Raw genomic sequence first — 17,051 nt, 5'->3', positions numbered from 1 at the left:
CTAGATAATGAACACTTGCTTGTACATTGATTGCCACTGAAGTCAAATTAACTAGTGCTTACCTGTAGGTAAGGAATTATTTTGCACAGAACTTGCCCAAAGAACCAGGTCTCAGTTATGTCAACTAGCAGACTGGCAGGTAGGCAGATAATTGTAACAAGAATATCAGCAAATGACAAATTAACGATGAAATAGTTTGTGACCGTCCTCATATGGTGATTCTTCCAAACTGCAACACAAACTGGGAGAGATAGAAAGAATTAGAAACAGCAAAGTTAACACCCAACCTTTTTAGCATCTGTACATTCCTTCCTTAATTTCTCAAGTCAGGCAGTATCTGTGGAGAGGGAAACCTGGTTAAATTTTGAGGTTAGCAACTTGGAATTGGTTTATTATTGTCACTTGTACCGAGGTGCAGTGAAAAATTTGTCTTGCATACCAATCGTACATGTCAATTCATTACACAGTGCATTGAGGTAGTACAGGGTAAAACAATAACAGAATACAGAGTAAAGTGTCACAGCTACAGAGAAAGTGCAGTGCAGGTAAACAATAAGGTGCAAGGCCATGTCGAGGCAAATTGTGAGGTTATTGTACAAGGGGTCCATTCAATAGTCTTATAACAGTAGAATAGAAGCTATCCTTGAGCCTGGTGGTATGTGCTTTTAGGCTTTTGTATCTTCTGCCCAATGGGAGAGGGAAGAAGAGAGAATGACCCAGGTGGGTGGGGTCTTGATTATGCTGGCTGCTTTACCGAGGCAGTGAGAAGTGTAGACAGAGCCCATGGAGGGGAGGTTGGCTCACCTGCAAGGATTGTCTGGGACCCTGAATGGTGGTGAGGGATACGTGCCTCTGTGTGTACTAGTCCTGATGCAGGGTTTCGCCCCAAAGTGTCGACACTTCCTTTCCTCCCACGGATGCTGCTCGACCCCCTGAGATCTTCCAGCAGATGGTTTGTTGTTACCATATTTGTGTTTGACACCCCACATTAATTATCCAGAACTCTGGCTGCTAACTCAGTAACTTAACCACAGTGCTACCATAACTAGCATGCCACACACAGCCAAAGCTGATGAACCAGCGTTGATGAAGTACTACACACCATCTTAATTGAGCAGCACACTATAATTTTGCTTGAAGTTTAAGCAAACACACTGAGATAATACTAAAGGTGATTTCAATTTACTTGTAAAGCATAAAGAACTCAGGCCTAATTTTGCAAAAGACAATATTCCACCTCATGGCCCAAAGTTGAAACCAAAATAAGAATCTACTTTGCTCCAATCCTTAGTTTTCTTTCTTCTAAAATGCTTTCATAAACCAAAATGTGAGATTTATGATTCTCTTAAAATTGAGCTCCCTTGTTTAATCTTGCTGCAGAATTGAAACAATTTATCTCTACTTACAACTCTTTATGTCCCCAATTTTCTGTCCTTCACTGAAAGCTGCTATAATTTCACCTGTCTCCCCAGATGACTGTAACCCCACCACTGGAAATATTTTAGTGAACTACACGCAGCTTTTCTGTTGTATCTTTATTTGCTGTGATGGAGTTTTAATCTGTGAATGCAAATCCTGACGGGCTAATCAGAATGTTGCTCATTATAGCCTTGTTTCCACAGCCTACGTCTCCAGGAACAAAATTGAACATTCAATTGTTTTTTAATGGCTTTATCCTGCAGTCTGTTACACTGATTCATGAATCTACACTTCAAGGTCCATTTAAATCTTGCCATTTAATTGCCTATTTCCTTTTCCTCATTTGGTCCACTGTCACAAACCAGCAACAAAAGAAACACACTGAGCATGATTCAGTGTTAAAAACTATTTTATTAATCACTACTTATGATAATACGTAAAATAAAAGTAAAAATGTTAGTATGTTAGAATTCAAAAATGTTAAACCTCGAACGTTAACCCCAAAACTAAACTCTTTGTGTGTGTGTGTGACAAAGTCCAAAACTCCCAGTTCCTGAATGGTTCTTAAAGTTCAGTTCCGCAAGCCATAAGGTGAAACATGAGCAAGGGCTTCTTCAACAACCACCGTTGTCTGAAGATAAGATGTAGATGTAGAAAAACTTAGAGAGAGTACATACGAAATCCAAATGTTCCACGATGGAACCCAAACGACACTTCAGTGTTTACTCGGTAGTGACTTCCTCACCCTGAAAAGCATCCGAATCGTGGTCGTCCACACACAAATACCTGTTTCCTTCTACAGGTCAGCAACAAAGTGAACTCCACCGGATTACTTCCAACTTCCATACATGGATTTCAGTGGCAAACACAGTTATCGTTTCTCATCCATCGATAGAGAAAACAAGCAGGCTGGTGTCTCTCTCCCTTCTCTCTCTCTCTTTCTTCTTCTTCTGACTTCTTCAACAACGTCATTACGTCCTTTATCTTCTATTGACGTAAGCACGCCCCACACACACATACACACACACTCTCTATCTTAAAGGGACTTTCACTGAGTCCATAACACCACCTTCTCAGGGGGAGTCAGGGTTAACATAGAACATATAGAATGTAGAACACTACAGCACAGTACAGGCCCTTCAGCTCACAATGTTGTGCCGACACTATCCTGCTCTAAGATCTAGCTAACTCTTCCCTCCCATTTGTCTATCATTCATGTGTCTATCTAAGACTCTCTTAAATGTCCCTAATGTACCTGCCCCCACAACCTCTGCCGGCAATGCGTTCCACGCACCCACCACTCTGTGCGTAACAAAACTTACCCCTGACATCCCCCTTATACCTTCCTCCAATCACCTTAAAATTATGTCCCCTCGTGTTAGCCATTGTCACCTTGGGAAAAAGTCTCTGACTGTCCACTCGATCTGTGCCTCTTATCATCTTGTTCACCTCTATCAAGTCACCTCATCCTCCTTCTCTTCAAAGGGAAAAGCCCTCGCTCGCTCAACCTATCCTCATAAAAGAGTTGTGCACTAAATGGCTGCATCCCCAGTAACACTACCATCTGAAAGTGGTGCAATGTATTGCAGGCGAAGGTGGGAAAAATATCGCCCAGGACAAAAGGTTTAAATTAAAGGTAGTTATCGGGAGTAAAGGGATCACTGCTAGAACTGCAGGGTTCACCTCCCTCGGTTTCTGTATACGCCCCGGGTAGCACTCAGGACAACCGTAGGCTCGTACAGCATGGAACCAGGGCCATTTGGTTCACCAAATCAGGGTGGACCATCATTCACCATATTCGCACCAATCCCATCAGCTCCCCTACAGATTCTCCCACTCAACCGGAAACCAGGGGCAACAAGCGATCTGCTGGAGGGACTCAGCAGGTCAAGTAGAAGCCGCGGGAGGAAAGGAATTGTAGACAGTTCCTTTCCCTCCCCACAGATGCTGCTCGACCCGCTGAGTTCCTCCAGCAGATCGCTTGTCGCTCCAGATTCCAGCAGCTGCAGTCTCCTGTGTCTCCACAAACTAGGGGAAAATTACAGTGGCCAATTAACCTGCCAAAGTCAGAGTCGAGTTTATTGTCATCTGCACAAGTGCAGTGATAAACTTACTTGCAGCAGCATCACAGGCACATGGCATCAGATAAGCAGCATTCACAAGAAAAACATAAATTAAATATAAATAAAACACAATTTTTACAAGAATGAACACAATTAGAATAAAATAAAAAGCAAAGTCCATTTTAGTGCAAATTGATCAAAGTGGTCCCAGTGTTGCTGTACTGAGGTGGTGATTAGGGTTGTGCCGGTTGGTTCAAGAACCGAGTGGTTGAAGGGAAGTAGCTGTTCTTGAACCTGGTGATGTGGGACTTCGGGCTTCTGTACCTCCTGCCCCATGGTAGCTGCGAGAAGATGGCATGGCCCGGGTGGTGGGGATCTTTGATGATGGACGTTGCCTTCTTGAGGCAGCGCCTCATGTAGATACTCCTGATGGTGGGGAGGGAAGTGCCCGTGATGTATTGGGCTGTGTCCACTACTCTCTGCAACCCTTTACATTCCTGCGCATTCGAATCGCCGTACCAGACCCTGATGCAACCAGTCAGGATTCTTTCAACAGTACATCTGGAGAAGTTTCAGTGACTATCCAAAAACTCCTAAGGAAGTAAACACACTGGCGCTCTTTCCTTGCGATTGCATCTATGTGCTGGGCCCAGGATAGGTCATCTGCTATGTTAACGCCCAGGAGTTTCAAGCTGCCGACTTTCTCTACCACCGATCCCCCAATGTAGACTGGCGCATGTTCTCCCTCCTTCCCCTTCCTGAAGTCAACAATCAGCTCTTTAGTTTTACTGATGTTGAGTGAGTTGTTGTTGAGACACCACTCGACCAGGTGTCCTATCTTGCTCCGGTAAGCTGACTCATCACCACCTGTGATTTGTCCGACAACAGTGGTGTATCAGCAAATTTGTAACTAATAATTAAATGAGTAATTAAACTAGTAACTAAATACCTAACTAAGCTAATCCCTTCTGCCTACACAACGTCCATATCCCTCCACTCTCTACATATTCACGTGCCTGTCTAAGAGCCTCTTAAATGCCTCTATTGTATCTGCCTCCACCACCACCCCTGGCAGCACATTCCAGGCACCCACCACTCCCTGTGTAAAAAAAACTTGCCCTGCACATCTCCTTTGGACTTACCCCTTCTCACCTTAACTGTGTGCCCTCTAGTAATAGACATTTCCACCCTGGGAAAAAGATACTGACTGCCTACTCTATCTATGCCTCTCATAATCTTATAAACTTCTATCAGGTCTCCCCTCAGCCTCTGCCGCTCCAGAGAAAACAACCCAAGTTTGTCCAACTTCTTCTTATAGCACATGCCCTCTCATCCAGGCAGTATCCTGGTAAACCTCTTCTGTACCCTCTCCAAATCCTCCCTATAATGGGGCGAACACAACTGAATGCAATATTCCAGATGTGATCTAACCACAGTTTTATAAGTCAATGGAACAGAACATATTTGTATGTTCAAGCTCCAGATGTGTACTCTGACTGGACCTCCAGCCTCGTTTTACCGAAACAGACCTGCTTAATGGGAAAATGCTTCTTGCCACACTTTATTCAGAATGGTTTAATTTTTATGGATTTTTCAAAGGCTTGTTTTACAGGAAAATTAACAGCTGACAGCTGTTTCAGTTACACGCCTTCTGACTAGCAAGAGATGCTTAAAAGGGTACAGTTTCAGCTACATTGTCTTTGAAAGATTTGACAATGAAAGAGCGTATTCTCGACAACAGCGCACAATGCTGTAGTCAAACATAATTTGCAAGAATTGCTGGCAATCTTTGAAATTGCATAAGACCATGGATGCAATGCATGTAATTGTAAATGCAGATGAAAGAATTGAGTGTATTTGCTATTATTTTTGATGCTTTATTGTACCAGACACTGACATCATTTGAGTGTCATCATTTTCAATAATGGATGTTCCACTTTGCTGGCAATGCAAGCTACAAGACAAAAGAATCTACAGGTACTCAATGTCTAACACCGAGTCCATTTAAACTAAGAGACAACTTGAGGCGGCACAGAGGCGCATCTGGTAGAGCTGCTGCCTCACAGCTCTAATGGCCCAGGTTCAATCCCGACCTGGGATGCTCTTCATGTGGAGTTCGCACGTTCTCCCTGCAACTTCATGGGTTTCCTCCCACATCCTAAAGACATGCAGGTTGGTAGGTTCATTGGTCTTTGTAAATTGCCCTCATTGCGGTAAGGTGGTTTATTATTGTCACATGTACCAACATACTGTGAAAATCTTTGTTCTGTATGCCATCCATACAGATCATTTCATTAGACAGGCACGGTAGTGTAGCGGTTAGCGTGACGCTATTACAGCGCTAGCGACCCAGATTCAATTCCGGCCACTGTCTGTAAGGAGTTCGTACGTTCTCCCCGTGCCTGCGTGGGTTTCCTCTGGATGCTCCAGTTTCTTCCCACATTCCAAAAACGTACGGGTTAGGAAGTTGTGGGCATGCTATGTTGGCGCCGGAAGTGTGGTGACACTTGCAGGCTGCCCCCAGAACACTGCACAAAAGATACATTTCACTGTGTTTTGATCTACATGTGATTAACAAAAATATCTTATCTGTGCATCGTCATAGTACAAGAGAAAATAATAACAGAACGCAGAATGAAGTATTACAATTACAGACAAAGTGCAGTGCAGGTAGACAATAACATGTAAAGCCATAACAAGGTAGATTGAGAGGTCTAGAGCCCATCTTATCATACTAAGGGACTGTTCAATAGTCTTGTAACAGTAGGACAGAAACTGTCCTTGAGCCTGGTAGTACGTGCTTTCAGGATTTTGTATCTTCTGCCCGATGGGAGGGGGGAGAAGAGAGAATGTCCGGGGTGGGTGGGGTTTTTGATTATGTTGGCTGCAGATAGAGTCCATGGAGGGGAAGCTGGTTCCCATGATGCGCTGGGCTGCGTCCACAACTCTCTGCAGTTTGCTGCATTCTCAGGCAGAGCAGTTGCCATACCAAGCTGTGATGCATCCAGATAGGATGCTTTCTGTGGTGCATCAATAGAAGTTGGCGAGTGTCAAAGGGGACATGCAAAATTTCTTTAGCCTTCTGAGGAAGTCGAGGTGCTGGTGAGTTTTCTTGACCATGGCATCTGCATGTTGCACCAGGACAGGCTATTGGTGACGTTCACTCCTGGGAACTGAAGCTCCCAATCCTCCCAACCTTTGTGTGGGTGAGGAGTATAATCTGGCAGGAGTTGATGAGAATAATAATAATAATAATTCAAAAAAATTGACTTACATATAGTGTAAATGGGTGTTTGATGGTTGGCACAGACTCAGTGACCAAAAGACCTGTTTCTATGCTGTGATTCAATGACTCCATCACAAAATATTTCTGTAACTTTCTGTAAATTGCAGCAATATCTGGGAATACAGATTAGAATTAGATTTATCACTGACTTAAATTAGCTGTTTTGCAGCAGTGCAGAGCAAAAGTTACTATCAATTACAAGAAATAAGTGGTACAAAAAGGAGGAATAATGGAGTGCTCATGGACCATTCAGAAATCTGATGGCAGAAGGGGAGAAGCTATTCCTGACAAGTGGAGTGCGGGTCTTCAGGCTCCTGTACCTCCTCTCCAATGGTATAAGAGAAGGGCATGTCCCAGATGGTGAGGGTCCTTAGTGATGGATGCCCCATTGAGGCACCACCTCTTGAAGATGTCCTCAGTGGTGGGGAGGGTTGTACCCATGATGGTGCTGGCTGAGTCACTGAGTCTACAACCCTCTGCAGCATCTTGCAATCCACTGGATGAACTCAACAGGTAATTCAGCGTCTGTTTGGGGGTGGGGGTGGGGAGGGAAGGAATTGCTGACATTTCAGGTCGAAACCCTGCATCAGGACCTATTTTCTAATAGTTTTTGTAATTATACATCATTCAAAAAACACATTGAAGCCTTCGACATTTGCATGCCTGATTGGGCAGGGCTTTGGGGATGTTGTGGGGAGGGGAAAGGGGCTTTTTAAGTGCCCTGTCGGATGAGCTGTCCAGTTCAGGTCACACAGTTGGACTCTGGGGTTCTTCAGAATGGAGAGGTAGGTCTTTTGCATTCATCAATAAACTTTGAGCACAGGGTCACCCCAGGCAGGCAATTTGATCAGTGAGTCAGAGCTATACAGCATGAAACAGGCCCTTCCTTTGGCCCAACTTGTCTATGCTGACCAAGCTACCTACCTGCATCCCTCTCAACCTCTCCTATCCACTTAGGAACGAGCCTAAGCCAGCAAGATACAACTCCTGAATGAGGTGAGCTTTGTGTGTGTGATGACTGACGGTCAGATCCTCATTTCTCTAATCCTCATTTCTCTAACCCTCTTTCAGCTCAGCTCTTCCATATTTTGCATTTAATGTGCACTTCAAAATAGTATTGAAATCATACCTGCACTGACAACATGCAGACTTGAAATAGGATGAAGCCTATGTCTGATTGACTAGTGTGGTGCTTTGGAGAGATATGGTAACAAGTTCAACTATATGGAGACAAGACATTGCAGATGTTGGAATCTGGAGCAACAAAACTGGAGGATCTCAGTGGATCAGACAGCATCTAGAGAGGGATCTTTACTAGTCACACTTACACCAAAACAGTGAAATACATCTTTTGCACAGTGTTCTGGCAGCAGCCCACAAGTGTCACCACACTTCTGGTGCCAACATAGTATGCCCACAACCACCTAACCCATACATCTTTGGAACGTGGGAGGAAACCCACAGACATGAGAACGTACAAACTCCTCACAGACAGCAGCCGGAATTGAACCTGGGTGACCGGCACTGTAATAGTGTTATGCTAACTGTTACACTACCATGCCTGCCCATGGAGGGAATGGACAGTCAACATCTCAACCTGAAACATCAACTGTCCATTTCCCTCCATAGATGCTGCCTGACCCATTGAGTTCCTCCCATGGTTTTGTTGCTCCAAGTTCAGCTACATGTCAGGCTGCTGTTAGGGGAAAAAAAGTTACTCCAATCCCTCGCAGCATACCTGGTCTTTATTCATTGCAAACTTGGTGCCTGGCTTCTGAAACCTCCATATTCCTCTCAAACAGAGAGCAGGTAGACAAAGAGATTCAATGACTCACATGCAAACCTCTGGGAGCAACACTCCCAAATACAATGTGTGGGCTGCGTGCTTTGCAGAACAATGCTGTGTCACATGCTGCCCAGCGTAGCAATTGAAAGATGTATTCAATTCAAAGAGGGCAGGTATAAGTGAAGCAACTTGATCAATTTACAAGTGACATCAGGTAGAATACATACAAAAACAAACCGCTGGAAACACTGGCAGCAAAGTTGATCATTATGGTCATGAGTCAAAGTTATGCAGCAGAAACAGGCCCTTTGGCCCAACTTGCCTATGCTGACCAAGTTGTCTACCTGAGCTAGTCTCATATCCCTCTAAACCTTTCCTATCCATGTACTGCCCAAATGTCTTAAATGTTGTAACTGTACCTGCCTGTACCACTTCCTCTGGCAGCTCATTCCATATCAGTGATGTTATTTTGGACAAAGTTTATGAAGCCCTGAAAAACCATGTTTTTGGGGGTTCAAACCATCACCAGACTCAAACCTTCATTCCCAGATACAAGTCAGGTGTACGGTTTGAACCATGAACTGCAGCTGTGACCCAAGCTCTGGCTCTGAACTCAGGATTGGCATTCAGCAGGCAATACACCAACCAGGAGCCCCATTTGCAGCCACACAAGCTCTTGTCTATTCCCCTTACCGTGGAATTCCCAACCACTAGAGCTCTGCTACTCTTTTTCCTGCCCTCCTGTGCAGCAGAGCCACTCACGGTGCCCCGATCCTGGCTACTTCTGCCTTCCCTTGATGAGCATCTCCCCCAACAGTATCCAAAGCAGTACATCTGTTTTGGAGGGAGATGACCACAGGGGACTCGTTCACTACCTTCCTACTACTGGTCTGCCTGTTGGTCACTTATTCCTTATCTTTCCCTAGGCCTTTAAACATCAGTATGGCCAACTCACTAAACATGCTATCCACAATATTCTTAGCATTGGTATATTATTGTCACTTATACCAAGGTACAGTGAAAAATTTGCCTTTCATACCAATCGTACAGGTCAATTCATTACACAGTGCAGTTACATTGAGTTAGTACAGAGTGCATTGAGGTAATGCAGGTAAAAACAGTAACAGTACAGAGTAAAGTGTCACAGCTACAGAGAAAGTGCAGTGCAGGTAGACAATAAAAGTGCAAAGACACAACAAGGTGGATTGTGAGGTCACAGTCCATCTCATCATATTCAATAGCCTCACCACAGTGGGATAGAAGCTGTCCTTGAGCCTGGTGGTACGTGCCCTCAGGCTCCATTGCAGATGTCCAAAGTAAACCCATGCACAGCTCCAGTGCAGTCATGCAGTCTGTCAGGAGCTGCAGCTGGACACACTTCCTGCACACAGAGTCATCAGGGACTCTGGCAGCCTCCCCAAGTTCCAACATTGCACAGGAAGAGCACAACACAGGTCTGAGCTCACCTACCATGAATAAAAAGCTTTGAGGGGAAAAAAATATAAGACAAAAAAACCTACTCTCACCTTAGTATTGCTCACCAAAGCCCACACTTAGCCAGCCAACAGCACTTTAACTAGACAGCAACCCCACCCAAAATGGCTACACCACTTGACACTAAGTTCTTTTTACTGGCTGCTGATAATTAGCTAATTAGCCAATCATCTATTCATTAAGAATTAGCTGGCTTGGCTCTTTAAAATTCCTGCAAGTGAAACTCTCAAGCGAGCAATTCCCCTTAATTCTCCTGCTCTCGCTCCAAGTCTCAACTCCTGTAAGGTTCAAAGATGTTCCTGACCATGGAAGAACAGCTCATGTAATGGGTTCCTGTTCACTGACATAACTTCTGTCACCTTACACTATCTGCCAGGGAGAAAAATAAAACTGGACACTCCCACTGGTCTCATCGCCACCTTCACCCACTCCAACTCAAACAGGTCTGTTGCAAATAATCCTGATGCAAATTCTTTTCCACTTCTTCTTACTTAGTTATTGCGTGTCAGTTACAATCACTGCAACAACCAGTAGTGCAGTGGATAGCGTGACACTATTACAGCACCAGCGACACGGGTTCAATTCCCACCACTTTTTGTAAGGAGTTTGTACGTTCTCCCCGTGTCTGCGTGGGTTTCCTCCGGGTGCTCCGGTTTCCTCCCACATTCCAAAGACGTACGGGTTAGGAAGTTGTGGGCATGCTATGTTGGTGCCGGAAGCGTGGCGACACTTGCGGGCTGCCCCCAGAACACTCTACGCAAAAGATGTATTTCACTGTGTGTTTTGATGTACATGTGACTAATAAAGACACCCTATTTGATCTTATCTTATCTTAAGATGTTCCTTGTTTAAATCAGAATTATTATCATTGACTTGGAGGATGTGAAATTTGTTGTTTTGTGGCAGCAGTACAGTGCAAAGACATGAAATTACTATAAATTACAAAACTAAATAAAGAGTGTGAACAAAAGGTAGTGCCCATGGGTTCATGGACCGTTCAGAAATCTGATGGCGGAGGGGAAGAAGCTGTTCCTGAATCATTGAGAGTGGGTCTTCAGGCTCCTGTACCTCCTCCCCAATGGTATCTGGATGCATCACGGCTTGGTACGGCAACTGCTCTGCCCAGGACCGCAAGAAACTGCAGAGGGTTGTGGACACAGCCCAGCACATCATGGACACCAGCCTCCCCTCCCTGGACTCTGTCTTTACCTCTCACTGCCTTGGTGAAGCAGCCAGCACAATCAAAGACCCCACCCACCCGAGACATTCTCTCTTCTCCCCTCTGCCATCAGGTAGAAGATACAGGAGCCTGAGGGCACGTACCACCCGGCTTAAGGACAGCTTCTATCCCACTGTGATAAGGCTATCGAACAGTTCCCTTATACGATGAGATTGACTATGACCTCACGATCCACCTTGTTGTGACCTCGCACCTTATTGCACTGCACTTTCTCTGTCGCTGTGACACTTTACTCTGTACTGTTATTGTTTTTACTTGTACTACCTCAATGCACTCTGTACTAACTCAATGTAACTGCACTGTGTAATGAATTGACCTGTACGATCGGTATGCAAGACAAGTTTTTCACTGTACCTCGGTACAAGTGACAATAATAAACCAATACAAATACGTGAAGAGGGCATGTCCCGGGTGGTGAGAGTCCTTAGTGATGGATGCCGCCTTCTTGAGGCACCGCCTCTTGAAGATGTCCTCGATGGTGGGGAGGGATTTGCCCATGATGGAGTTGGCTGAGTCTACAACCCTCTGCAGCCTCTTGCAATCCTGCACATTGGAGCCTCCATACAAGGCAGTGATGCAACCGGTCAGAATGCTCTGTAGAAATTTGAAGAAGAGTCTGTGGTGACATAGCAAATCTCCCAATGAAGTGGAGCCGCTGGCGTGCCTTTTCTGTGACTGTATCAATGGGAGTGAAACCAGTTTCCCGCCAGTACCAGGTTTCCTGCTGACCTGAGATGGATCTCAGATTGTACAAGTACTCCTTTGGTTCCAAAAAGGCAATGAGAATCCTTCTGGGTCTCAGTTACGTCGACCTTCCCATTCGGTGTGTGCTACATGTTGGGTCCCAGTTATACTCTAGTTCCCGTTCACCAGTTTTCCTGACACACTGATGTCTGGATCAGTGACATTTCCTGCCCTCACCCAAGCTGGAAAATTACAACTCTGCTTTTGGTTTCCATCTTCTCTCACTGATCAAGATCCCTCTGTAATTCCGGCTAACCACCTTCACTGTCAGCGACACCACCTATTTTAGTGTCATCTGCAAACTTACCAACCACGCCTTCTACATTCTCGTCCAAATCATTGATATAGATGACAAATAGCAATGAGCCCAGCACTGAGCCCTGGGGAACACCACTACTCACAGGACTGCAGTCCGAAAAACAACCTTCCACCATCACATCACGAAAATCAGCCTCCCCTCCATGGACTCTGTCTACACCCCTCACTGCCTCGGTAAAGTACTCAGCATAATCAAAGATAAGATGAGATCTCTGTATTTGTCACATGTACATTGAAACACACAGTGAAATGCATCTTTTGTGTAGAGTGTTCTGGGGGCAGCCCGCAAGTGTCGCCACGCTTCCGGCACCAACATAGCATGCCCACAACTTCCTAACCCGTACGTCTTGGACATTCTCTCTTCTCCCTTCTCCCATCGGGCAGAAGATACAAAAGCCTGAAAGCACATACCACCAGGCTCAAGGACAGATCCTATCCTGTCGTTATAAGATTTTAGAATGAACCTTCTGTACGTTAAGATGGACTCTTGACCTCACAATCTACCTCGTCATGACCTTGTACCTTATTGTCTGCCGGCACTGCATTTTCTCTGTAGCTGTAACACTTTATTCTGCATTCTGTTATTGTTTTCCCTTGTACTACCTCAATGTACTGATGTGATGAAATGATCTGTATGGATGGCATGCAAAGCAAAGTTTTTTTACTGTATCTTGGCACATGTGACAATAATAAACCAATTTACCAATTTACCCTCTGCTTCCTACCATATCCAATTAGCTAGCTCTCCCTGGATTCCATGCAATCTAACTTTGTGTTTTTTCTTTCCTCCGTTCCCCACTTTCCCTGCCTTTATACTTGCTTGAACCTTTCGATCTGCTTTCCTCTCCACAGATGCTGCCTGACCTGCTGAGTGTTACCAGCATCTTCTGTCCTTCCAAGTTTCCAGCATCTGCGGTATTTTATTTTTGTTTACAAGATATTAATTGTTTTACTTTTGTAAAAATTAATATTAAAATATACTCATATGTTGCAATACTTCTGCATTAGTTGTCGTCCTCACTGGTACAGGATGAATGCTGGCTTGCAATATTGTTCCAACTGTGTAAATATCTCACTGCACTACACTGGCACCAAAGAGCAGGTCATTTGTTGGAAGCCTCAGTGTTCAGGTAAGAACATTTCCATATTGATAATCAATGGTAGTGGATGTTTAATTTATGTTTTTACATATAGAACATAGAACAGTACAGCACAGAACAGGCCCTTCGGCCCACAATGTTGTGCCGACATAGCTATTCCCTCCTACCTACAGAATGCCCATATCCCTCTATTTTCCTCTCATTCATGTGCCCATCCAAGCCCCTCTTAAATGCCCCCAATGAATTTGCCTCCACCACCCTATCAGGCAACGCATTCCAGGCATCCACCACTCTCTCAGTAAAAAACGTACCCCTCATGTCTGTTCTGAATCTACCCCCCTCAACTTAAATGCATGCCCTCTGGTACTGGATCGCTCAATAATGGGAAAAAGATATTGCTTGTCCACCCTATCTATGCCCCTCATCATTTTATACACTTCCAACAGATCACCCCTCAGCCTCCACCGCTCCAGAGAAAAGAGCCCAAGTTTGTCCAGCCTCTCCTGATTGCATATGCCCTCTAATCCAGGCAGCATCCTAGTAAACCTCCTCTGCACCCTCTCTAAAGCCTCAACATCCTTCCTATAGTGAGGTGACCAGAATTGCACGCAATACTCTAAATGCGGCCCAACCAGAGTTCTGTAGAGATGTATCATAACTTCTTGACTCCGAGACTCAATACCCCGATTAATAAATGCAATCATTCCATAAGCCTTCTTAACCACCCTGTCTACCTGTGTAGCCACTTTCAGTGAGTCATGGACTTGCACCCCAAGGTCTCTCTGCTCTTCAATACTGTTAAGGTTCTTGCCCTTAAGAGTGTACTGCCTCTTGACATTAGGCAGTTTTTCTTTTGAATGTTGTGCTGCTATGTACCTGTGATGCTGCTGCAAGTAAGTTTTTCATTGCACCTGTGCACACGTGTACTTGTGTATATGACAATAAACTTGATTTTGACTTCGAAGTTTAAAAGACAAATGGACACCTTACCGCAGTGTCCCTGAGACTATTCACAGCAATGCTGTGTTGTTATGTGATTTTCATTTGATGCTCAACATGATGTTCATTGATGACATTTCCTTTTTATGAGCACTGTACATCTTTCTGTGAGAGTGTGTGCACTTCTCAGCATGGCCAGTATCACAGCAGTGAGCCTGCACTAATTAATCGCAGATACAAAAGGCAAACCACAGCAGTTTACACTGGCAATGAGGATGAAACATCTGGGAATCCAGCTGTGATCAACTTGTGCTTGGGTATCACCCAGAATGAGCATTTGCTGTTGATGGTTGATCTAGTATGGGGAATTCTTTGCAATTTTGTCTGTATCTGAGTCTGTCCTCCATTAAAACCTACAGCTGCTATGCAAGCCAACCAATGTTGGATATAAGGATTTAAATAAAGAGTAACGCTCTGTACATTCAGAGCACTTGTGCAGTCATGTACTGTGGACATGCCCATAGCGTCTTACCATTCAGTCTGCATTCCAAGCTGCCCTCAGTCATTCTTTGCTTGGAAACATGACTTTGCAGGTTTGACATAGAACATAGAACACTACAGCACAGTACACGCCCTTCAGCCCACAATGTTGTGCCTACATTTTATCCTGCTCTAAGATCTATCTAACCCTTCCCTCCCACACAGCTCCCCATTTCTCTATCATTCGTGTGTCTATCTAAAGAGTCTCTTAAATGTCCCTAATGTAGCTCCCAACAATCACTGTCAGCAGTGCGTTCCACGCACCCACCACTCTCTGTGTAAAAAAAAATTACCTCTGACATCCCCCTTATACCTTCCTCCAATCACCTTAAAATTATGTCCCCTCGTGTTAGCCATTGTCACCCTGGGAAAAAGTCTCTGACTGTCCACTCGATCTATGCCTCTTATCATCTTGTACACCTCTATCAAGTCACCTCTCATCCTCCTTCTCTCCAAAGAGAAAAGCCCTAGCTCACTCAACCTATCCTCATAAGACATGCTCTCCAATCCAGGCAACATCCTGGTAAATCTCCTCTGCACCATCTCTAAAGCTTCCACATCCTTCCTATAATGAGGCGACCAGAACTGAACACAGAACTGTCTCGTACCACAAGTGATACAAGGAGACACACTCCTGTTTTACTATGACGATGAAGAACTGAAGCCTAGGCACAAAACATTATCACCCACACCTACTACGTACAAGGAGTAAAATGGCACTGAGAGCATATTTTACTTAACAGCAGAATCTGGCACGTGAGATGTTTTCAGAAATAAAAGGAAAAATTAATATCGCTCATGGCTGAGGTCATTTGCAATAACATGCAAATTTTCTGATCTTTAAGGAGAGCTAAAAATGCAGGGTGTGGGAGGATGCACACTACAGTAACTTTAATGGGAAACCCTTAAAAAGATATTAAACTGTTTGAGCTGCTTGAGTTAGCAAGATCATTGGCACATTCAGAGAGCAGAGCAAGTGAGGTGCAAACTCTGCAAGATACTGCTGTGTATAAAATCAGGGGAGAAAATAAATACCAGCAAAAATTTTTCACTTAAAACCACTCAGCAGAAGACAACTGCAAGCATCGGGGATGGCATGATGGTGTAGCGGTTGGTAAACTGGTAAATTGGTTTATTATTGTCACATGTACCGAGGTACAGTCAAAAACTGCGTTTTGCATGCCATCCATGCAGATCATTTCATCTCATCGAGGTAGTACAAGGGAAAAACAATAACAGAATGCAGAATATAGCGTTACAGTTACAGAGAAAGTGCAGTGCAGGCAGACAATAAGGTGCAAGGTCATAACAAGGTAGATTGCAAGTTCAAGAGTCCATCTTATCATACAAGAGGTCCATTCAATAGGGTTATAACAGCAGGATAGAAGCTGTCCTTGAGCCTGGTGGTACATGCTTTCAGGCTTTTGTATCTTTGGCCTAATGGGAGGTGGGAGAAGAGAGAAGTTTCATTCAATGGTTTTATAACAGCAGGATAGAAGCTGTCCTTGAGCCTGGTGGGATGCTGGTGCCTCACAGATCCAGGGACCCAGGTTCAACCCTGACTTCATGTGTTGACTGTGTGGAGTTTGCACGTTCTCCCTCTGTCCACTTGGTTTGCTAATTAGTAATTGGTTTCTAATTGTCACATATACTTCATTTCTACAGATGTACTAACTGGTATCCTGACTGGTTGCATCAGGGTCTGGTACGGCAATTTGAATGTGCAGGAACCTAAGAAGCTGCAGAGAGTAGTGGACTCAGCTCAATATATCACGGGCACATCCCTCCCCACCATCAAATGTATCTACAAAGAAGGCAACATCTGTCATCAAACATCCCCACCATCCGGGCCGTGCCATCTTCCCGCAGCCACTATCGGGCAGGAGGTACAGAAGCCTGAAGTCCCACACCACCAGGTTCAAGAACAGCTACTTCCCTTCAACCATTCGGTTCTTGAACCAACCTGCACAACACTGATCACTACCTCAGTAGAGCAACGTGATGACCACTTCGACACTTTGCACTACAATGGACCTTTTTTAGTTCTAACTGTGTTCTTCCTTGTATAATTTTATATAATTTATGCTTTTCTTGTGAATATTGTGTCTCTGATGCTAGGTGC

The 17,051-nt window shown here is 44.5% G+C and overlaps 1 protein-coding gene across 1 annotated transcript in view; it reads right to left on the bottom strand.

The window, feature by feature from the left end:
- hcrtr2 (hypocretin (orexin) receptor 2) overlaps positions 1-17,051 on the bottom strand; it is a 73,785-nt gene that overhangs the window by 35,164 nt on the left and 21,570 nt on the right. Inside the window, exon 2 of the mRNA XM_052024844.1 lies at positions 63-241. Coding sequence (XP_051880804.1) covers positions 63-241 — 179 coding nt within the window. The remainder of the gene's footprint in view (positions 1-62; positions 242-17,051) is intronic.

Source organism: Pristis pectinata, chromosome 10, assembly GCF_009764475.1.
Source record: "Pristis pectinata isolate sPriPec2 chromosome 10, sPriPec2.1.pri, whole genome shotgun sequence".
NCBI classification, from domain to species: domain Eukaryota; kingdom Metazoa; phylum Chordata; class Chondrichthyes; order Rhinopristiformes; family Pristidae; genus Pristis; species Pristis pectinata.
The sequence above is the reverse complement of the archived record's forward strand: the minus strand, read 5'-3'. Positions and strand labels throughout refer to the sequence as shown.